The 22,579-nt window shown below is 48.5% G+C and overlaps 6 protein-coding genes across 6 annotated transcripts; 3 read left to right on the top strand and 3 right to left on the bottom strand.

Annotated features, from left to right (window-relative positions):
* Positions 1–41: 41 nt before the first annotated feature.
* Positions 42–1,021, bottom strand: N7466_005051 (putative thiol methyltransferase; the record flags this gene model as incomplete). Its single annotated transcript, XM_057164448.1, has 2 exons — positions 42–401; positions 530–1,021. 2 exons carry the CDS (start codon positions 1,019–1,021, stop codon positions 42–44), a joined length of 852 nt encoding a protein of 283 aa, XP_057023129.1.
* Positions 1,022–2,477: 1,456 nt separating this feature from the next.
* N7466_005050 (MFS transporter) lies at positions 2,478–4,296 on the top strand (the record flags this gene model as incomplete). Its single annotated transcript, XM_057164447.1, has 3 exons — positions 2,478–2,856; positions 2,916–3,919; positions 3,979–4,296. Coding segments are annotated over 3 exons (1,701 nt in total), but the record flags the coding sequence as incomplete, so codon positions are not given.
* Positions 4,297–5,325: 1,029 nt separating this feature from the next.
* Positions 5,326–5,724, top strand: N7466_005049 (pheromone/general odorant binding protein; the record flags this gene model as incomplete). The annotated part of the gene is made up of 1 exon (XM_057164446.1): positions 5,326–5,724. The coding sequence occupies one exon, from the start codon at positions 5,326–5,328 to the stop codon at positions 5,722–5,724; it is 399 nt and encodes a 132-aa protein (XP_057023127.1).
* A 2,835-nt stretch (positions 5,725–8,559) lies between these two features.
* Positions 8,560–12,439, top strand: N7466_005048 (PE repeat family protein; the record flags this gene model as incomplete). Its single annotated transcript, XM_057164445.1, has 4 exons — positions 8,560–8,718; positions 8,852–8,963; positions 9,052–9,294; positions 9,354–12,439. The coding sequence occupies 4 exons, from the start codon at positions 8,560–8,562 to the stop codon at positions 12,437–12,439; spliced, it is 3,600 nt and encodes a 1,199-aa protein (XP_057023126.1).
* A 900-nt stretch (positions 12,440–13,339) lies between these two features.
* On the bottom strand, positions 13,340–14,875 carry N7466_005047 (uncharacterized protein; the record flags this gene model as incomplete). Its single annotated transcript, XM_057164444.1, has 3 exons — positions 13,340–14,059; positions 14,170–14,488; positions 14,565–14,875. The coding sequence occupies 3 exons, from the start codon at positions 14,873–14,875 to the stop codon at positions 13,340–13,342; spliced, it is 1,350 nt and encodes a 449-aa protein (XP_057023125.1).
* A 4,023-nt stretch (positions 14,876–18,898) lies between these two features.
* N7466_005046 (Zinc finger C2H2) lies at positions 18,899–20,173 on the bottom strand (the record flags this gene model as incomplete). The annotated part of the gene is made up of 3 exons (XM_057164443.1): positions 18,899–19,601; positions 19,669–19,802; positions 19,907–20,173. The coding sequence occupies 3 exons, from the start codon at positions 20,171–20,173 to the stop codon at positions 18,899–18,901; spliced, it is 1,104 nt and encodes a 367-aa protein (XP_057023124.1).
* Between the last annotated feature and the right edge of the window lie 2,406 nt (positions 20,174–22,579).

Genomic DNA, 22,579 nt, shown 5'->3' with positions numbered 1-22,579 from the left:
ATTCAAATATTGTCGTCCGCTGCAGCTGCCTTAAGGCAGATCTAATCACGTCGGCGCCAGATAGAAACCCTATCATGAATAACCCCATTATCGCCCTGTCCAAATTCATGGGTTCGCTCTGGCTGCCAGTAAGCCACTCTCTCGAGACCAGATTTGCTTGGTGCCCGCAGCGGGTCATGCTTGATCAGACCCTTGGCATCGTAGGGGATATCTTCGCCTGGGTGGCTCAAGTGTTCCATGTACACCTCTGAGGACAAGGGGTAAGGCGGTCCAGAGGACAGAGGATCCTTGTGGCGGGGAAACTCGAGACAAATCAAGTTACCCTTGGGAGAGGCAGCTAGAAGCTGTGTGTGGCGGAGCGCCCACTTGGGGCGAAGTTCCGGACTCAAGGCACAAAAGAACTAGATACAGTCAGAATGCAAATGGGAAAGGACGGGTAATAGATGGCATCATTGCGTAACTAGCAAGCTGCAAGCTGAAGGGTGGCTGCATCAATCAAGAAAAACAGCAAAAATAACGGTTTACTCACTGTGTAATCATAGACCACATCAAATCCATTAAGTGGTACCCCAATGGATTTTAACCAGGCATCATCAAAAAAGTCACCTTGCACAAATGTGACTTTCCCCCGTCCAATCGTCTGGTCTCGAACACGGTACCAGCTGTTGTTCTCAGCCTCTTCCTTCTTGCACAGCTCAAGAGCAATTGGGCTGTAGTCTAGGCCATAGGCATCAAACCCAAAACTAGCCAAGAGGAGCACATCAGTACCTCTTCCACAGCCAGGAACTAGGACCTTGCGTCTGTATGACTGGCCTTGTGCATCCTGAGCCATTGGCCCGCCAAGGGTGGAGCGTCGTTGGACCAGTAAGTCTTCCAGCGCTGGGTTGGGGAATCCCTGGTCCCAAGGCAGCTTGCCATCCTTTTGCCAGACAGATGCCCATCCGTCAATGTATTTCTCGTCCTTGTATTGGGCCATGTGGGCTTGGACCTCCTCGACCTCAATGGGGGTAGGGGCAGTCATTGTTGGAGATGTTTTGATGCGTGTGCGGGGTTGTAAATTGGTGTTTTGGCGGGTGATGGGGTATTTATATGTCTACACAATAAAGTTGGAAGATGTGTGACGTTGAAAGTGATACGGTATACCTCCCGAGGCGATCTTTTTCTCCTTGCTGATTTTGATTCAAGAACACAGAATATTTGAAAAGATTGAATGGACGTTGAGTTCACCGTCATTTCCAGGCCACTTCATAACCTCGATTTCCCGTGGGCTTATTAAGCACCTCCTTGCAGATGACCGACCGTGCGAGCGGCATATATGCCTCGCAGTTTGCTAAACTGTGTTTTTGGGCATTAAATTTGCTCATTCGTCACGAGAGACTATGACTTTCGGTTCATTTTCGACATATTGTCAGATTGAATCGAGTTGATATCGTCACCAGATGTGCCAGGTTTGGGGCCATGACCAAGCCGTCGACTGGCCAATAGTGAAATGGGGTTCCTCTAATCACGCAATGACTCGATGAGTTTATTCAGACGTTCAAGCTTCGTCTCGAACATGACAGATATGTGCCATCTGCTATGTTGAGTGTTCACAGAGACTGAGATGTATGGAAATTTATGCACTGTCCAAGTCTCCCGTTACTTGACAACGACTGACTCATTCAGACACAGGCCCACGGACCCATTGGGGACCTCTAGTCAATCAATACAATATGGACTACAATGTGGGGAGGCCAGGACCCCGAGTCTGGGCTTTCGAGAGATTTACCATTCTCCTCATCAAAGGCATAGACCAGGGGTTAATGTGCCTCCGTACTTGCCATGACAAACATGACGTGTTTCGCCCTCCATCGACCCGGTCAGAACCTTGAGTCTCCAACTTCAGAATGGATCTTGTGATGGTGCTGATTTTTTTTCAATTGAGAAAATGCATATTGTGTCCTGCCTTCCACTTGGAATAATGCACTGGAACACCAATCAAGAAATGAGCGTTGATGTTGATGATCACTTCGGATTGAGACCGCTTCAGGCACTGCCCAGGGTCGTTCCTGCCTTTCAAATTAGTCCCTTAATTGCCATTCAATCGCGTGCCTGCCTATTTCGGGTTCTGCTTCGCACCATGGCTTCTTGAATTGCTCGCATTACCAAGGTTCCAATCCCTCCAGGTCGATTCCCAGTCTTAATTCTCTTTGCACACAGGTTAATGCCTTTGGTCTGTACTTCTTTGCATGTGATTCCATCCGCTCTGGACCTAATCAATCTGCTTGCCTTTTTCAAATACAGGACAACTAGTACCTACTAGATTGGCACAAAGTTGATTAGCACGACCTGCAACATTCATACCACCGTGCTATTGTTATCGATCTTTAGGGGAATTGTTACAACAGTTTGATTGTCACCACAAGGACGTTACCTGTCTTGAAAATCCTACTCCGACTTCGGTACATTCACAAAATAACCCGTCAAAATCCGTTCAGATGCTTGGGTTACAACAGCTCAGTACCATCTTTTCTCGAGATTCGAGCTTAGCACCAACCAGCAGTGCCGGAAGCACTGAACCTATCGTGACCGGAAGTCATGGAATCGAATCACAAGTCCATGACTCTACTCTCACTGGCTACGAGCAGGAGAAAAATGACGATGCCGAAGCGCCACGAACTTTGGTGCGCCAATATACGGAGCTCGGACCGCCTGTTGTGGTGCCACGACTCAAACGAAGAGGACTCTTTAGCCAGCTGGTGCTCATCGCCGAGATCGAGGATCCGAGAACGTATTCTCGAAACATGAAATGGTTCATCACCTTTATAGTTGCAACAGCTGGAGTACTTGCACCACTGGGAAGCTCGATTTTCTTTCGTAGGTTTTTTTTTGACTGGGCCTTGTCTCTTCTGATACTGACCCGATCTTCTTCCTAGCTTCGCTTTCCCAAGTATCCAACGAGTTAAACACAACACCCACTTTGACCAACTTGTCCATATCCTTGTATATGCTGGCAATGTCGATCTGCCCTCTGTGGTGGTCGTCCCTCAGTGAACGACTGGGGCGAAGGACAATTTATCTGACCTCATTTCTTCTGTTCGTTATTTTCAATATTCTCTGCGCCATTTCCCACACAATCGCCATGTTGATAATCATGCGAATGCTCATGGGTGGTGCAGCCGCTTCGGTTCAAGCTGTGGGTGCTGGGACGATTGCAGACATGTGGGAGATTCACGAACGAGGCCATGCAATGAGCATTTTTTACCTGGGGCCTTTGTGTGGACCATTGCTGGCCCCAATGATCGGCGGCCTTTTAGCCCAACGCTGGGGCTGGCGGAGTACCCTGTGGTTCTCTGCCTTCTTTGGTGGTCTCATATTTCTCTTTATTCTTTTCGTTCTGCCAGAAACGTTGAGTGTACAAGAGCCGATGCTGCCCTCGGTTGAACAAGATGAAGATACCTGCATCAGCCGCTCACTCAGTATCATATCGAGCCACAAGGTAACCACAGTCAGATGGTTGAAGCTGTTGAAGATAAACTTCATCGACCCTTTGAAGATCGTCTTCTACTTGCAGTACATCCCGGTGCTCTTGAGTGTGTACTATGGCAGCATTGCCTTCGGATCCCTTTACGTGTTAAATATCAGCATCGCGGACACATTTAGCAAGCCACCATACAACTTTGATACCGTTATGATCGGCTGTCTTTACATTCCAAATTCCTTGGGTTACTTCATTGCCAGCACATTTGGTGGACGGTGGATGGATAGCATCATGCACCGGGAAGCGAAAAAGGCAAATCGATACAATGAAAAGGGAAGGCTGGTGTTTCTCCCAGAGGATCGGATGCGGGAGAACGCTTGGCTCGGCGCTTTTCTATACCCTGCCGCCTTGATCTGGTATGGTTGGACCGTAGACAAAGGAGTCTTTTGGCCAGTACCGGTATTTTGGTCATTCCCTTCATAATCCCTGTTCGGCGATCCTAATTTTACCACTTACAGATCATCGCTAATTTTTTCTTCGGCATCGGCTCTGTGCTAATATTCAGCATGGTTACTACTATGCTCACTGAATTTATGCCGAACAAATCCTCCATCGGGGTGGCCCTGAATAACTTTGTGCGAAATATCTTTTCTTGCGTGGGCTCCCTCATCACAGCACCTCTCATCAATGCGATTGGAAACGGTTGGCTCTTCAGTATTTTCGGAATCATTGGATTTATTAGCGCCTCTGTCATCCTTTGCATGCAGACATATGGTCCTCAATGGAGATTGAAGATGGACGAGCATATGAAGTCACCTCAGGCGAAATCCCATTCGGTATTTAGCAGAGGTGTTTAGCGTACATATCTGGCTTCCTTTCTCTGAGAAGCTTTTCTGTCATTGACGGATGATTACATCACTCTGTCCTTATCCTTTAGTTCTGAGATATCCTGTGCATGGTCGCTCACTTCCTTTCTACTTTTGGCGTTCTCTGCTATTGCCCACTGTCTTCAAATGTTAGGGGCTGGTACTTTATTTTATACGCGAGTTCTCAATGATACTACCCGGTTCAAATAACTCTAACCGTCCCGAAGAAACAATCCTCATCTTAGAATGGGCAGGTCAAAACTTGGAATTCACGTTAACTCATCTTGAATTGATGCAACCTGAGCTCCCATGGCTTGACCGAATGATTGTAGGGGGCCAAATTTGAAGCTCAATCCCCTGGTTGGAAGGGTTCCATTTAATCGTCCCCTCTCAAAGATGTACCTCCTTCATGCTTTCCTTGATTGCGATGAAATCATCATTCATCAAATCGTTTCAGCATCTGCTATTTGAATATCCCCATTGGAGCTTCCCAAGAATGTGTGGGGATATGGTTAAAAATGTACGGCGCAAGGGGGTGAAAGTAGCCTATCAAGCCCCAAGAAATGGAAATACACGATAGGGTCAAGCATTGGATTTGAATGGGATCTGCAAACATTCAATTGTTGAATATCTGGGGAAAAGTGACATCACCGAGTCAGCCCTGTACTTTGTAAGATCTGTAGTAGTAATTCAGTCAATGTTTTTAACTATATAATATGAATGCCTTTCACCACCATGACACCAACTTATCTTTGCTCATCCATAACTACACCTGGGCAACATTGAATATTGAAGTCATTAAAAACTCTCCCTTTCAAATTCTCAACAAGCCAAAACTCAGCACAATGTGGACACGTACATTTATGCTGCCCCTGGCCTTCATGTTCTTCGGGTCTACAGTACGCACCATCTCCTCTTCCAAGCTTGAACACATGAAACCTTTGTTTGCTAACTCAAAAAAAAAAGATGGGAAGACCTACCGCTCCAACCGCGGAGCCAATGCGAGCAGATGACCAATCTCTGGCACAGAACCAAGAAGTAATGAACGCCGTCATGGAGAAATATTCCGAAGCTCGTGCAGAGTGCATAAACGAGGAGAACATCCCCGAAGATGCCGCCAAGAAATTTGAGGAGACGCAGAAGTTGGAACCTGAACTGCATTGCTATGCCGGGTGTGTGGGCTACAAGCTTGGGATCATCAAAGAGAAAGGGGGCTTCAATGAAGAGGCGTGGAAGGGATTTGTTTCTAAGACTGGTGACGATGAGAAGCAGAAGCAGAAGCTGTTGCGCGTGGGAACTATCACGGCCAATGCGCTTGATGGATTGGATCGGTGTGAATCTGGAAATGAGCTTTCTGAGATTTCGCATGTTTTGAAAGAGCTCAAGGACTATGAGTGATAGGTCTATAACCTGTGACTTGAGAAACGGGTCTTTCTAGGGGTCTTGTGATGGATTCAAAACGTTGTAGGATATATCAGTCTTTGGTTATGAGATTATGAGCGGGTTTGCATTTACATGTCATATTGCTATCAATTCAAATTTAACAATTCTTGAGATACTAAAAAATGCTAGCAAGGATTGATGTTCGTCTTGATTTAGGGCTTCCGTGGACCAGTCAAGAGTAACTCAAGATCCCTCAGATCAATCGAATGACTTTGTGCTGCCCAGAGCTGGCTTCAAGAGTTCCCGCAACATGAGCTCTATCAAACTTTGGATACCTTTTTTTTGATCCCTAGTTTTGCACTATTGAAGCCATGGAACAAGGCAGCCAATAAGGCCAAACTCAGGCCAGAGCAAACAGACCCCTCAATGCCTGCAGATCAGGAGTCGAGCGGGGTAATTTAGTTGCAGCGGGGACTCGGGGCCATGCATGACTTGGGGCCGGATGATTCGTCATCTGCAGTAGTTTATGCAGTACTAACTTGCGCTAACATGGCCATTGGTCGAGTGTTTTGAAGTGAGATGGGGAACTCGGGTATTGAAGTGATGGAAGGTTTGGAAAGCTGAAGAAGAAAGGAAGACATGCTTTCTTCAAGGCAGATCTACAATGCGATCGCTTCAGGTTAGAGAGCTATGATGTAGGGGTTCTCGATAATTCCGATGAGATCGCAAGGTCTGTCGAACTGGACCCTTTCAAAAGACTACCAGATTCTCCGATTCCGGACATGGAATCCAGTTGGGCCGTTTGCCCGGGACCGATGATGCTCCAGGATTACTTCCATTATAGAAAGATAGTTTGGATGGATGAATCAATTGAAATCAATAGCGTTGGGTTGCGATCCACTAACAGTTGTACAGTACTACCACAGGATCGCCATTGACTTGTTACTTTTGACGTGGTCAGGCACTATGCTACGGTTGATAGAGATGACGATTTAGGATCCATCTGATTTCGAAGACATTTGTCGGGTTGGATGGATCTAAAATAACGATCATCAATTACATTCCGAAGCGAGGCGCCCGTAGAAAGCACTAGTGCTAGACATTGGACGTTTACCTCCCGAAAAACATACTACCTTCCGCCATCAGCAAGCCTGACATGGATGCTCGGCCCGATGCAGAGCACCGTATTGTTACTTCCAATTTTGGAACATGAGGTTTCAGAGTATTCCAAGGTTGGACATAGTAATTGAATGTGGTACAATCAATTGCTGGAAATCGGGCCGCTCCGTGACCACAGAAAGCGGTTTAGGTGATGCATCCCGCTTAATTAGGGAAGACTAGTACGGAGTAGGATAGGACTGTATTGATCTAAAGGCCCAAGTTGAAATAAATGCAAAAGTGGAAGGTTCAAGTTTATTGATCAGATAAAATAGAAACATGAGTTGTAACTTGCCAGTGAGGTGTAAAAACGACCGTTACGATCACACGGGGCATCACCTGATCGTGACCACCAATTCTCTCGTTCCACGACTTCTGACTTCTCCTGCACGATTGATGCATTGCGCAGGATGATGCAATCTTCATTCCAACCATGTGCGCCCTTGCTGGATCCAGCGTTTTCCTTGAAGCATCTCGCAGCGTACATTTCTAAGGGAATTTCCCTTGGGCGAAGATGATCGACCTGGTGAAGTGTCGGTGTCGGAGAGTGGAGACTTGATGACTACGAATTGACTCCATTTGCTTCATTTCCCGCCTTTTTCCATTGAGTCAATGGGGTCCATGGGCCAAAGATTACCCAAGGAGGTATCAGTATCTTGTGTATCGGGTCCTCTCGGTCGTGATCCTCGTCTCTTTCGTCTCCCCACCGCCAGGCCTGCATCCTATTTGCCGCCGTTACCGGGGGGCGTTGGGCAGGAATGGATTTTTTTCGACTGCATCACTTTTCTCTCTTTCTACTCGGGCAGTCTGTGGGAATTGTTTCCCCCTGGGTGGCACTGCAGGTGCTTTTTTTTTTTTTCGGTGTGGCTTCTTAGAACACCTCGGATTTGTTTGTGACCCACACTCAATTCGGGTCCATTTTTTTTCCTTCTCCCAACCCCCCCCACGGCCTTGCCTGTGTTTGTACCGGTACAGATGGCAACCAAGCATGAACGAAAAAAAAGGGAAAAAAACGTCAACACAGACAACAATACAATACTCTATAGAATCTCAAAAAAAAAAAAAAGAATAACAATCGAAAAATTGACTGGTGCCACTCTAACTCCCCACTTCGTCGAAACTGTGTTCTCCATGCTGCAGCATTTGCTTTGACCTAACTGGGCAATTGTGTTTCCCTCCCAATCCGATTCCACCGCTTCCTGCAAGCTGCAAGTGGAGACTGTGCTGCTCTCACCCGGCCCTAATCAAGGCCCTTTACTAACCCCCTCAAAGTCACCACATTATGGAGACGGCATGCGACGTGGCCCAATGGCATTCCCAGTCATCGGGCAGTTCGTTGATGACGTTCAAGGGCCCAATAGACACAACTGCAGCTAGTTGTCGTTGCCATCCACCACGTAGGCCGGGCGAACCCTTATACGCTGCCTCACCATACTTGTCCAATTGCAATCGTTTTTGTCGCCAGAGAAACAAGCATATGCTTATTACCCGTTCGGTCTTCTAATACAGGAGTACCTGGCCCAAGTATTTTGACTTCTCAACTTCATCTTCTCACTCAATTTCTTACTCCTCCAAAGTACCCTTGCAGCTAAGCCCGATCGTGTCTTGTCATCTATAATTTGTTTCATTACTATCTCACGCCACTTCAGCATTCCTCCGCCCTATTTTATGATACGTCATTAATCCGAGGGTATGGCCGGCAAGAAAAAGAATAAGAAGAAGAACAACAATAACAACAGCCCTCCCGCCGGAAGTGCACCAAAACCCGACACCAACGATAATAAAGAAGATTCCATCAAGGCCGCTGGCGAGCCCCCGGCTTTGATACCGGAAGATGCCAATGGGTTACAAGTATGCAAATTGCTCTCAATTCTCCTACCAGACGCCACAACTTAAATATCAAACTTTCGATTATGAAAAATCCCAATTCTCAAATTATTATGTCAATGAATCGACCGAACGTCTGACGGGGGGCAATGACCAGGACAATCAAGACCCCAACACCACCGAACCAAAGGATGACGCCCCGGCCGAACCCGCAGCAGAGGAACCTAGCCCACCAGCCGAGGAATCATCTGAATCCCCAGAATCTGCTGGTAAGTATCATTAGCAGAATGTTGAATGAAGATTGTATCAAAAATCTCCAATCGGAAGAGTTACTCACTTGAGGGACAGGATCAACAGAGGAAACAACACCCGCCGAGCCAACTGACGCCCCCAATGACACAGCCGACGCCGACGTCAAGGAAGAAGGTGCAGATGCGCCTGCTGGCGATGAGCCTCCGCCGAACGCAGAGGGGGAAGGTGTCCCAGATGAAGCCCCTCAAGAACCGCCTGCAGAAGCTGCAGAGCCCGAGCCGAAAGACGAAGAGGTTGTCCCAGCAGCAGAGGATAGCGCCCCAAATCCCGATGACGGTGGAAACAATGGTAGATATTAACGCATCAAATTCACCATATCAATAATTCTTGACTAATCTGCTTGACAGACGAAGATTTTCCAGCTTGTGACCCTGAAGAGGGAGCCGACAAGGTAGAGGCCGAGAAGGAAGCTGAAAAGGAGGCCGAACGACTAGCAGCTGAAGAGGCCGAGGCCGACGCTGCCAAATCCGAAGCAGCCCAGGGTGACGCTGATGAGACCAATGCCGATGCTCCAGCAGACACTCCAGCCGAAGGCAGTGAAGAGGCTCCAGAAGAAGCTCCGCCGACAACCGAGGAGCCTGCTTCCGAAAATTCTGAAGCTACAGCCCCACCAGATGATGCGCCTGTAACTGAGGCTGCAGATGAGACTAAACCTCCGGAGGGTGAAATCGAACCCGAAGCTCAACCAGACGAACCTCCTGTGGAGAGTGAACCTGCGCAACCAGAGCCTGTGGAAGAGGCAACGCCGGAACCAGTTGTTGCATTGACAGCAGGCCAAAAAAAGAAGAACAAGAAGGCCAAGAATAAGAAAAAGAAGGACAAGGATAAACCCGAGCCTGAACCTGAGCCCGAATCCGAACCACCAGCTCCTATTCCAGTAGTAGAGCCTCCAGCAGAGGAGCAACCGACAGAAGAACCTGCTGAGGCAGCCCCCGAACCAGAAACGATAACCGAGCCGGAACTTAAGCCAGAAGAAGTTGCTGAAGAGCCCGCAGTCGCTGCACCAGAAGAAGCCAGTGATGCTCCTGCAGATCCCGCCCCTGAGCCAGAGGCTACAACACCAGAGGATCCCGAAAGTCCCCCTCCAACCGAAGAACCCGCGCCAGAATCTGCCGAGCCAGAAGTTCAACCAACCGAAGAACCCGCTACTGAGCCTGTTCCTGTTGAGGCAGAGCCAGAACCTACTCCCGAGGTAGCTACTGAGGAAGAGAAACCCGCTGTTGATGACATCCCAGCGGAGACTTCCGAAGAACCGGCACCAGAGCCAGTCTCAGCTCCTACTGAGGAGGTACCTGAGGAACCGGTCGTTGAAGCTCCCGTTGAAGAACCCGCCGCTGAAGAGCCTGTCATCGAAGAGCCGGTTGTCGAAGAGCCTGTCGCCGAGACATCTACTGAAGCTCCTGCTGAACCTGCCCCCGAGGAAGTTCCAGCTGCGGAAGAAACGGCACCAGTTACTGAGGAGCCGACTGCCGAAGAGCCTGTAGCCGCTGAAGAGCCCGCTGTTGTCGAGCCTGCTGAGGTGGAGGTACAGGTTGAAACTGTACCCGAAGAATCCGCCAAAGAGGAACCCGCAAAAGAGGCTACACTAGAGGAGCCTACGGTTGAAGAATCAGCACCAGTCCCTGAGGAAGCAGTCATCGAAGCACCAGCTGCAGAGGAGCCTACTGTTGAGGCACCAATCGCCGAGGAGCCAGAGGCGGAAGAGCCAGTCGTCGAGGCACCAGCTGCTGAGGAGTCACCCGCCGAAGAGTCAGTCGCTGAAGCACCAGCTGCTGAAGAGCCACCCGCTGGAGAGCCACCCGCTGAAGAGCCACCCGCTGAAGAGCCACCCGCTGAAGAGCCACCCGCTGAAGAGCCACCCGCTGAAGAGCCACCCGCTGAAGAGCCACCCGCTGAAGAGCCAGTCGCTGAAGCACCAGCTGCTGAAGAGCCACCCGCTGAAGAGCCACCCGCTGAAGAGCCACCCGCTGAAGAGCCACCCGCTGAAGAGCCAGTCGCTGAAGCACCAGCTGCTGAAGAGCCACCCGCTGAAGAGCCAGTCGCTGAAGCACCAGCTGCTGAAGAGCCACCTGTTGAAGACCCTGTCGTGGAAGCACCGGCCGCTGAGGAGCCTGTCGTCGAAGCACCAGCTGCTGAAGAGCCACCCGCTGAAGAGCCGGTCGTCGAAGCACCAGCTGCTGAAGAGCCAGCTCCTGAGCCAACCCCTCCCGTAGAAGAGCCAGCTGCTCCAGAGGAACCCCCGGCTGAAGAGTCTGTCCCCGAGCCAGCTCCTCCTGCAGAAGAACCACCAATTGAAGCAGCCCCGGTTGAAGAGTCACCAGTGGAACTTGCTCCGGAGGAGCCTGCACCTGAGGAGTCATTTGCGCCCGATGAAGGACCACGCGGAGAACTTGCACCAGAAGAGCGAGTCGAAGATGTTCCCTATTTCGAAGAACCCGTGGAGGCACCAGGAAGCAAAGATGGTACCCGCCGCCGCAAGAGACGCTCACCAGGAGATCGTGGAGATCGTGGAGACCGCGGAGATCGCGGAGAACGCGAACGACGCTACTCCAAGACATCCTCCGACGGAAACAAGGGACAACAGCTCCTTCAGCGCCAGAAGAGCGAGCGTAGCGTGTTCACCAACCGATGGGCCAAAGCCTTGGAGGAAGCGAAGCGGCAACACGAGGAAAAGAAGCGCGGCGAAGTGCAAATCAAGCGAGCCAAGGCAGCTGTTGAAGCCGACAAGGAACGGAGTGGTATCTCATCTTCAGAGAAAGTCAAACGTCCGGAGCGCTCTTCCTCAAAAGAGCAAGACATCCCGATTATCGAGCCCAAACTGAAGCGCAGTCTTTCCTCCAAGGAGAAGGAGTCAAGTCGGTCTTCCAAGCCGCCTCCTTCTTCGAAACCACCTTCATCATCCAAGCAGAGCTCCACTTCTCCACCCAAGCCCCGTCATTTCCTTCGATACATGGGCAACGGCCAATCCGACACCCCCAAGCCACTTGTGCGTGCCAACACGACCAAGTCATTGACTCCAGCCTCCGATCGTCCCCGTCGGTCCTCGACAACCCAGAGTCACGGAAGCCACGGCAGTGGTGACCGGGCACCGAACGAGGAGAGAAAATCTAGCAGCCGATCTGGTGGCTCGGTTTCCCGCCGGGAAGAGGAGGCCCCCCGTCAAGAGAAAGAGAAGGAGAGGGAGAAGAAGCCTCGTCGGCGGTCTCGTGAAGAACCCGAACCCAGTCGGCCCCGTGAAAGGGAGCGGGAGCGAGAGAGAGAGAGGGAGAGAGAGGTGGAAAAGGAGAAGGAGAGGCCCGAAAGGGAGCGCCGCTATCGTGAGCGTGAGGCTCGCGAAGGTGAGGACGGTCGTCGTCGTCGGCACCGCCGGGAACCCTCGCCGCCGAAGGAGTCGAGGCTGAAGGGTCTTCTCAGGACTATTACTGCTCATTAGCTTCAATTTTCTGACTGATTTTGTATTTCAAACTTGTCCTTTTGATACTTCGTGTGATATGATGGATGGTTCGGGCTTTTTTTAGGCCCTGTGTATGATTTCACGGTTGCTGCATGTCATGGAGGAGCGATGCATTTTAGGAGTACTTATCTTTTCTGTTTTACAAGACTGGTCAACATCTATGATGTTCTTTCAGAAATGATGATTACACATGAGATAATTCATGCTATACAAGATCTTATCTACACTTTCCTATTTCGTTCTTTTTGATTGCTAAAGTTTTATTCAGATATTGATATGAAGTATTAGTACATGCACTGAGCATATGTACCCCGTAATTTTGCAATCTGCCTAAATGTAGGTACTAATATTTGAAGGGTATACCGTATAACTAGGATCGCATCCCAGCGCGTCTCTCTTCTTCCCTTATATGTCCTTTATTAAACCAGCATATCACGCGCTGACAGAAACCAAGACCTCTTTATCCCTCACCATTGACTATGGCGCACGATACGCAGTGCCCAGACTCAGACGACGAAACCATGCGTTTAGCTGTGGAAAGATTCCGTACTAAAATGGAATCTTCCAACCGGCAATTTCCGCATCCCCATGTGTCATGAACTCGGCCTCTGTCAAATATGCCAGTGGTGTTCACGATCCAGATTCTCGTAACTCTGGTATATGTCCGTTCGAGCCAGTTTGCTTTCCTGTCGGTGCCCGGGAATTTGCATTTCCAGATAGCCCAGAGGTGCTTGCAAGGCCTCCTCCTAGCATTGATGATGATTGGCCAGTAGGCTCAGATTGATTGACATTTTTTTTTATATATATGCATACATATTTACGAAGCATTCAATGTTGCCAGTACCAGCAACTTCATTCAATGCAACTTTATTCAAGGTTCTATGCCGGAATCACCTTGGAACACCATCCACACCAGGCCCGATATAAACCACTCTCTTCTCTCTCAAGATAACTCCCCTTTTCCCTCTCATCCTCATACTCAACCACACAAGCACCAACCATAACCCTCTTTTTCGATTTATGCTTCACAACGCCTCCTAAACCAATAACCTCTTGCCGGAAGTACCCCGGTTCCTCATCGTCATGACTATCAGAAGAAGCCAGTTCCTGCTGGTAAAGCGAAGACGCCGGCGCCGTTGCTGGTGTATGGCTAACCGGACTATGATAGCCCGTGCTGCTGGTATCACTTGATCCCTCATCCGCTTCACAGTCAACCTCAAGCTCAATTTCCTGACCTGCGAGACAAAATTCCCCACGCCCGCATTTAACCCCTTGGCATCCTTCGCCGATGCCGGTACCCAGACCACCACCGAGATACGTGCTGTACCGGGTGCGCCAGGCCCAAACGCGGCGGTAGGTGGTATCGCTGCTGCGTAGATTCTGGCCGCATTGCACACAAAGCCAGACTGTGTCAGTACAACGGCAGATATTTTGAGACAGTACCACTGCCTTGCGGTCGGTATCAAGTGCGTCATATGACCCGTCTGTCCATCCCATGCCTGAGAGATGTTGGGAGAGCGGAGCTGTGTTGCATGTGCGACATAATCGGCGAATGCGTCCCTTCATGGTTGATTGTGATGGAGGTTTTATAGTGCAATTCTAGATCGAACAAACAACAATATCATCAGCGACCACTCAGCAATTGACATAGCTTGGTACATTTGCACATATCTGATCGGGTCTGGGAAGATAGAAGATACTGTACATACCCTACAAACAACCTTGCTGCAACGCTGACACTCGCCCACCATGTCTCGTGCGCACCTGCCCACTTTGCCGCGCGTCATGCGGCCCGGCTCTGAGTTACCATTGCTCAGCAATTGTAGGACCGACTTGACGCTGCTGGGAATAGCGGTCCCGGCATCTAGCATCTCGGAGACCGTCTCTATATACTGGTTCTCGCAGCGAAGAGTCTCTCGCACCAGCTGGTGCCGGAAGGGTGCCAGGTTTGCGTGGAACTGGCGACATGTGCGCGAGAGGTCGTAGAGGGTGTTTAGGTCGATAGCGCGAGCGATTTCCTTGACAATGCTACATGGCAGATTTACATGATTAGCGACTTGGGGCCGACTTTTTTATTTTCTTGGGTTGGAATCCATCCACGTACGGGTAACAGCTCAGAGCAGCAGAGAAGGCACTCCGGTTCAGATTTACCGGCTCCTCGGCAGGGATGTCTGATGTTGAGGATGAGGTCTGGATATTTGTGTGGCGGTCGCGGTCGCGGTCGCATTCGCGATGGCGATCATGGTCTTGGTCTTCGTTTAAGAATGTGGGGGAGGAAGAGAGCTCGGCCGTAGCTGTTGCTGCGGTCGCGACAGACGCGCCGGTCAGCTTGGACGGGTATGGGAATGGGATGCCCGGGATTGAACCGGGATGTTCGGTAAAGGCATCGCTGTCCAGGTCGACGAACACCACCATGCTGCTGATGCCATCAGATGCACGATGAATCAGCACATCAGATAAGATGAAGGATCTCTGGGTGGGTTTGGGGCTTTTATAGTGGGGATTTTGTGCCAATCGTGGTTCTGATGGATCCTCAGCGGCTGTGCTGTTCCGAGTGGGATGATTGTGGAACTTGGGAATTTGCTTGCTCCGTCTTCGGGGCTATGAGTGGAGGTTCCTGAGAGTGGCTAAACAGAGAGGAAGGAGGAACATTAGGGGTTTCAGAGACGTCAAAGCTGAAGAGACGGTGAGGTTATTCCGATGATGTGATGACTTGCTTCCCCTCATTCCTGTGCCCGATTCCTTGCGACGATAAGCGCGATAAAGCACAATTGGTGCAGTGTCACTTATCTCAGTACAATTGACTTGTTTTCTTTTTTTTTCTCTCTCATTTTTTGTCCAAAGTCATAGTATTGCTTTACATATTGATATCTATTTAGAGAATCCATTTTATGACCCCTCGTGGGGTAATACCTAGTATACCTAGTAGTTTTGGGGTAAGGACTAGTAGAAGTGGCCCACATACTAGCGCGTTAGTATAAACTCAAGCTCGTACACTTTTAAAATAATATAAGAAGCAAAGCCTGACCGATTACTCTCGTTGTCTTGTTTGACATTAAATCAAGCAGCAATTGGAATTGAATGTTGTTTTGAAGCCAAAACGTGCCCGCATACGTGTTACATGTATGGGGTTCATCAAGGAAAGGCAACGCCGAAGCTCTGGGTTCTATCAAGGACTGAGTATCTTGGAAGTAAGTGATAAAACCGAATTACTAACAACCAACATTTGACAACATGTGAGATTTTTCTGTACCCTAGCCTATGTATCACAGAGTCTTGGAACTCTCAAGGGTTCATCAGCCCCGGAAGGGTCGTCACACAAACACGATTTCAGCCGTTGACTTCCATGTGGATCAAATGTCGTGTAAGGTGAGACAACCTGAGATTAGGCGTCTTACAAGATTTACTCGAAGGAGCCCTAGGCAACTTCTGCATGGTAAGCTGCCAATCTGCCATGTCCCGGAAGGGTCTCAAGTGCTTAGAAGAATGGGATCAATCCATGGAAGTCCTTGCATAAGTCAGGCCTCCTTGATTCTAATATAACCCCTCCATGAATCATGTTGACTCAAATTCAAAAAGGGAAATAAGTAAAAGAGACAAAAAAGAAAAGAAAACAAATCAAAACGTATACGGTAAAAGGTGCAAGGCAGTGGCTTGTAGGCCAGGCCCAAGGCAGTAGAGCCACAGCCCGATTCCAAATCACCGCAGATCTTGTCTAGTTTTGGTTTGTACCGTTGCCCTCCTTTTCCCCACGTTCTTCCAGATGTGATATGATTTTTCAAAATCAAACTAAAGTGAACAAACGAACATTTCACGAGCGAACCAATGACAGATGTAACTGGAATGAACTAAACTAGAGCTTGCGGCTAAGAATATACGATTCTACCAATGGCAATCGCCCGTCGCTATCACATCACCCAAGTTGGAACGCCGATCACTCCTCCCAATTCAGAACTTGCATGTAGAACCCACATATTTAGTTCTGTGCCCAAACAAGGAAGAATTCGAAGAATTTCAGAGAAAAAAAAAACAAAATCGTTTGAAATCGCTTACTACGTTGAGCATGTTGCCCGAAGAGCCTCGTGACAAAATTCCCCCTGATCGACACGGCACCTCCACCCAGGTTAAAATGAGCCTGATCGAGCCCGCGGACCGAGCCTTTCCATGAGACCAATCACATTCCTCTGTATCCGAGACTCGTGCGCAACTGGCTTTGCGTACTTTGTCCCTTGATTACATGGAGTGCTGACTGCACAGGTTCTCGGCTATTTCGTTTGCTGTACACACATAAGAAATACTACATAATTTATACCGAGTTTGCCGGTTCTGCCGAGCCTCAGTGATTGTAATCCAACCCAGTCCAGTCCAGCTTCACTATTTTGAAGAAAAAAAAAGAGTTACGATATGAACCACTAGAATCGTGAAATGCCCCAAATCCGGCAAGAGTCAATCCACACCACCCACACCAACATCCCTACTAGCACCACAGCCTAGCACCATCCCACCATCCCACAATCTCCATCTCAATCGCATGACGTTATGAGTCCAGCACTAGCAGGGGTATGTCAAAACCCACTATCCCCAAACCGGCATCCAAGTCGTATACTCCGTACATGCGTGGAACTTGAAGGAGAAGGATGGATAGGCTATTCGGACCCATGTTCTTGGTTCTTGTCCCCGAATTGATTTGCCACAAATCCTCCTCCCCCCCCCGTTACCCCTGCTGCAGCAGGGCCCACCAGTCACGGCGACCGCGAGGAACGGGGTCGTGTCTTAGTGGCAGATTTAAAGCGGATACTTAGTCCGTATGTGGACCGAGACAAAGAAAGGCAAAAGGACAAAGGGTGAAGGTTCGAATTTCGAATGTGGATCGACAAGTCACTATGAACATGGATCCCGTGCCAGCTCGATACTCCGTACTTTGGAAGTTTATGACTCCAAATCACCCGCTCTCTCACGGGCCAGGATGTGGTGTGTGGTGTGTGGTGATTGGTTCGGGCGGTCGATGCAGGTGGACGCCTTACCGTATCTTATCAGCTCTATGAAGACTTGGATTAATTACTTGGTTTTTTGTATTATTATTTTGAACGGTTAATTGACGGTTGCTTATGATGGAATGCAACTTCATCTATAATTTGACTGAGAAGAAAGTTTTTTAGAGTGCAAATGGGTTGCTCGTTGAACAAAGAAAAGATTTGCCCTGGGGGTACTAGTAGTAGAGTACTTTTGGCGTTGGGGACGGGATCGACCAAATCCTCCCCCTTTGTAGATCTAGTTCCTCTCATCTGGAACTCCTGAATTCCGTGGGAATATGACGTTGTTCTAGACTTTGAGTCTTTCAGAATATTAAAATTCTCTTTTGAACTTTTTCTCTTTGTTTAACTAGGTCGGGCTTTACTTGTAAATCGAATCCGTGGTAAAGTGGAAGTGCGCGTGTCTTTGCCGGGGAAATTAACTGGCGCGCTTTCCACTTTTCTTTTTCTTTGTAACAGCCGAGAGTAGGCGACGCAGGCGAGTTGTGGGTTGAGCTAAAGACTAGAACAATCTAAAGCACGTCGGGCTTTGAAGCGAGAAAGCGAGAATCTCCGCGATTTGGAATCTGCGGTTTAGCCGACCATGGCTCGATCGAACGAACCATGGGTCAAGAAGGAAGCTACTATGAACTACTGATTCAAATCAAATCAAAATCAAAATCTTAGTGTGATATCACTTTGTTTTTTGCGTATATCAATTATGTACAAGCGAGAGTCGTAGCTCAGAGATTCGGTTCGGGGTATACAGCCAACGTGAAGGAGACGCGTAGAAAATCATCATCGTCATCCGGAGAACAAAGGAAATTCCAGGGGAAAAAAACCCGCAAAAAAAAAAAAAAAAGAAGAAGAACCAAAAAAAAAACCAAGCAAAAAGTCTATAGCCCAAATAACGTTCCCTTCTAGAGGTCCAGTCCAACAAAGAAAAGAAGACAGAAAAACAAAAAGCGTGGGAAAAAAAATTCTGAGATGAGAAAGCTTTCGGTAGGGAGCTTTGGACTCCAAGTGGAGCTTTCTCCACTACAAATTGCTCCCCGGTCGCGCCTTTTGCGCTCGAGACCGGGATCCTCCGCCCGACGAATGGAGTTGAGGCATTTGACGGGGGGGCGCCATGGCGGCCGCGGGACCCAGTCAAGAGGGTGGAGAGAGGGGAGAGGGGACTGGATTGCGCGCTTTTTGTTTTTTTTTTCTCTCTTTCCCTTCTCCTTTGCGCATCCAGTCCCGGGTTTGTTTCGGGGCAAAGATAGATTAGGTGCGGGTCTATCCGCCCACACCCAATGAGAAGAGGGGGGGGGGAGGGCCAGCCTTCACAAGCTGATGTAGCTGAGAGTGTCGTCATAAAGTCGTGTCAGATGAGTAAAAGCCATAGTCAAATGCTTCAATTGCAAAGAACCCGTTGAGAGGGGCTTTACATTGCCCATTGCTTCCAACCGAGGGGCTGGAAGTGCGCCAGTGACTGGACTTGGTCCTCATATGGTAGACAGTCCGGGCTGGACCAGGAAGGAGAAGGATAAGAAGGTGATGGGTAAGAGGGGGATGGGTAGGAAGGAGAAGGGTAGTGGCACTGAACGGGTGGCTGGATGAGGCTGTCGTCTAGAGAGATGGACACCATGTGCGAGGTAACATCCGAGCCGTCCCAGCGCAAAGGCGAGTGCATTTGCATAGGAGAAGCAGTCAACTCGGTCTTCATCATACTCTTGGGATAGGCATCGATCAAGGAGATAGAGCCAGAGGAGATGGAGCTGCCGTGGGTGGGAAGAGAGAAGTTGGTATCTGAGAGTGGGGAAGGGCAGGTCTCGGCGGGTGAAGAGTAGAAAGGGCTGTCATCGGCGTGTTCGGGGAGCTGGTTGTGGAAAAGGTTGGTAGAAGGGCGAGGGTGCTGTAGAGGCAGATCCATGCCACTCCACACCAGAGAGCAGTCGTTTGTGAGATCTGGGTGAATCCCGGGAGCCACCAGGGAACCGATAGACATAGAGTTGGGCTGAGAAGTGGCCGCCATGAGGGAACCGTTGTCCATGGAAATGCAGCGCGGAATTGAGGCCGAGTCACTGGGAATAGAAGTTTGTGTCTGAGGAGCCCATTGGGATTGTTCGGGTTGCGACTCGAGTTCACTGTTATTGTTAGCTTCGAGAAGCTTAAGATGTTGCGCAATATCGCCCCAAGACAGAAGGAACTTACTGTCGCTCCATGTGGCGCGCAAGTAAATCAGGTCGGTGGAAGGCCTTCTTGCAGCCCACTTGTGTGCAGCGGTAGGAAGCTTCGGGGTTGTGGTTCAATTCATGGCGTCTGCGGTGTTCGGCGCGAGTAAAGACCTAGAGAAAGGTTCAAAGTTAGTTCTTTGTTCTTTGTTTTTTTGTTTTTTTTGTTCTTTTTCTTTGCTTGCGCACAGTAGAAGTTGGGAGGAAAAAGCGCATACCTTATTGCATCCAGGGAATTCGCAAGCGTGCACCCGCTTACCCTTCTTTGCTTTGCTGATGCGGTGGGTTGTGGGAGTGTAGGTAATGGGCATGGAGGAGATATCGGTCTGCGGGCTGTGGCGCATAGTGCTCTTGCGGCCAACCATATTGGGCGAAGGTTCTGGGGATGGTGAAGAGGAAGTAGCGGGGGAGTTGAGAACAGAAGCAATGTTGGAGGACAAGGTAGCGTTGGAAGTCTTGCGTTCAGTAGAGGAACCTCTGGCCATCTCGTGGATGGAGTTGAAGAGGGGAGTGGAGGAGCTATATAGGTGGATATAATTGAAGAAGGTTGTCGAGGGTGAAGAGGATCTAAAACTGTGAAGAGAGGAGAACGAGGCCTGATATAGACGAGAGGCTGTTCCTGTGTGTACAGCGATCTACCGGCGGATTAATAGGCTTTCCTAAATTAATCAAAAATGAATTAAATAAAAAATGATTATTTTATTTTTTAAAAAAAAAGGAAAAATAGAAAAATGAAAATAAATCAAAATGATTTTTTTTTTTAAAAAAAAAAAAAAAAGAAAAGAAAAAAGAAATCGAGAATTCTTTTCAGAAAATACCCATAATTACTATTCTGGGGCCACAACCTTAGATCAAAGGGAACCAAGCACGGGCGTGGATCGCGGGAGGATCAAGCAATCCTAAAATTACACGAGAGTTGCGGCTGAGGCAATTTGCTTGGTTTTTTTTTTCTCTTTTCTCTTTTCTTTTTTTAATTTACTCCGTTAACCACAGCGATCCCTCCAGTGACCAAATTAGGTCTAGAGGAAGAAATTGGTACATGCGGTTGGCGCCAGAAGGGCGTTCTGGCCATCAGTTGTTGGTTCGAGGGGGAGTTGTGAGTGGTTGAAAGTCCAACAAGCACTTGTTCTCTCGCTTACTGATATCTTGGGAAAACTAAAGTAAATTTGGTTTTGGTTTTTTTTTTTAATTAATATTACATGCAGAAGAAATGATATTAATAAAATCATACCTGACAAAATATTCATCATAATTATTCCCAGGGATTTCTTATTCACCCTTCACTATGGATAAGTTTCTTTCCTTTTTTTTTTTTTTTTTAATTTTTCCTTTTCTACGGCTTGGACTCGGGACAGTTATGAAGACTAGATTGAACATTGAGCATTCCAAACATAAAAGTTGTCCAAGCTTCAACGGGTTCAAGTCCCACAAAGTGGAGAACTGGAGAGACCATGGTTCCTTTCCGCTTTGGGAATCTCGAAGGATCGCACCCATTTCCTAATCGGGCGTAGTCTCTATTTAGTGGATGAATCTGATTGGCTACCACAGTTCTGGCTTAACTCATTCCCCGTGTAACATGTACACATGTAGCAGGGTGCCTTGTCAAGTGTGAGCCTCAGCCTCAGTTCCTTTGCTTTCCCCCTGCATTTTCTTACAATCACTTTCTTCTGCAAGATTCAAAGGAAGTCTTTTTTTTTTATAAAGAATCAAAAAAAGAATAAACATCTTATTAGATTATCATTCAAACAATAACATGCCTTGTTAACTCGGAAGATCCGAAGAGGAATTCTGGTCCGTGAGTCCTGTCCTGAGTGCCAAAGATTGCTGGTCAGCCTAGTGGGTCCGCAAGTGGTCCGCCTTAAGGGAAAAAGACGTGGTGAGCCCTGCCACCCTAGGCTTAGCCTTGGTGCAGTTTACTTGCGGTAGCTTGTTTCAAAGTGATGATCCTTTACTCGATGAGGTCAATGAACCTCCCTCAGGCAAGCTTACAAGCCCATCTTCGGCCCCGAGCCCCCAACCAAAACATCCACGATCGGCCCTCCGATTTCCAACCCTCAAGAACCTTGATCAACAGTTAAGATGCACCCCGAAATTTTTTAAATTTGGTATCTATATTTGGATCGGCTTTGGAGATTTCCAATGCCCGTTTTTTTTTTTTCATGACTTCATAATTACAAAAATAATTTTAATTATAACCTGGGGTTTGGGTTTAGAATACGAGAACATAGCATCTCCAGCCTTATGTCTGCGCCCTGCTGTATGATCCCGCATTAAAGAAGAAGAAATAAAAAAGGTCCACATTCCAAATATCCCTAAGAGGCAAAAATACCAGATCCACTATTATGCTACTTGGAGCAGATTATGGGGGGAAAAAATGGAGGGGTGAGAGAGAGAACCTCAAGGGAAGGAGCAGATACCTTACGGCGCCCAGTTGCATTGCATTTGACCTGCATACCTACAACCCCTTTCGTCATATCTCATGCCGCGTGGCAGAGAAAGCCCGGGGAATAGCTCCCCTAGCAATGGACATAGTTTACATGCAACTAGTGACCTCGTGGCACGATACAAGGGGGTGAAACCGTGGCAAACATGCAGGTGATGATAATTTAGGAACATTCTTGAAACACATGTAGGTGATCTCTGCAGACATTCTGGAATGAATCCTTCCTTCTGCACAGGCCTGCCACGCGAGAAAAAATGCTGATGCTCCAGAAGAGGACCATCATGCAGGGGCCATTTCAGTTTCATGTCTATTTTGTGTTTTGGGAATCAAGAAAAACGGGGTTTCTATCATGCTTCGAGTGCTGCATAATAGTCTGACTGTGCACACACATGAGGATTGATAGGATCATAGACATGTCAGCATGAAAATCTAATTGCACGTGGAGAAT

The sequence above is a fragment of the Penicillium verhagenii genome, assembly GCF_028828195.1.
Source record: "Penicillium verhagenii strain IBT 33310 chromosome Unknown utg000005l_segment0_segment0, whole genome shotgun sequence".
Lineage (NCBI taxonomy): Eukaryota > Fungi > Ascomycota > Eurotiomycetes > Eurotiales > Aspergillaceae > Penicillium > Penicillium verhagenii.
Note: the sequence above shows the minus strand (reverse complement) of the source record. Positions and strands in the feature narration are given on the sequence as shown.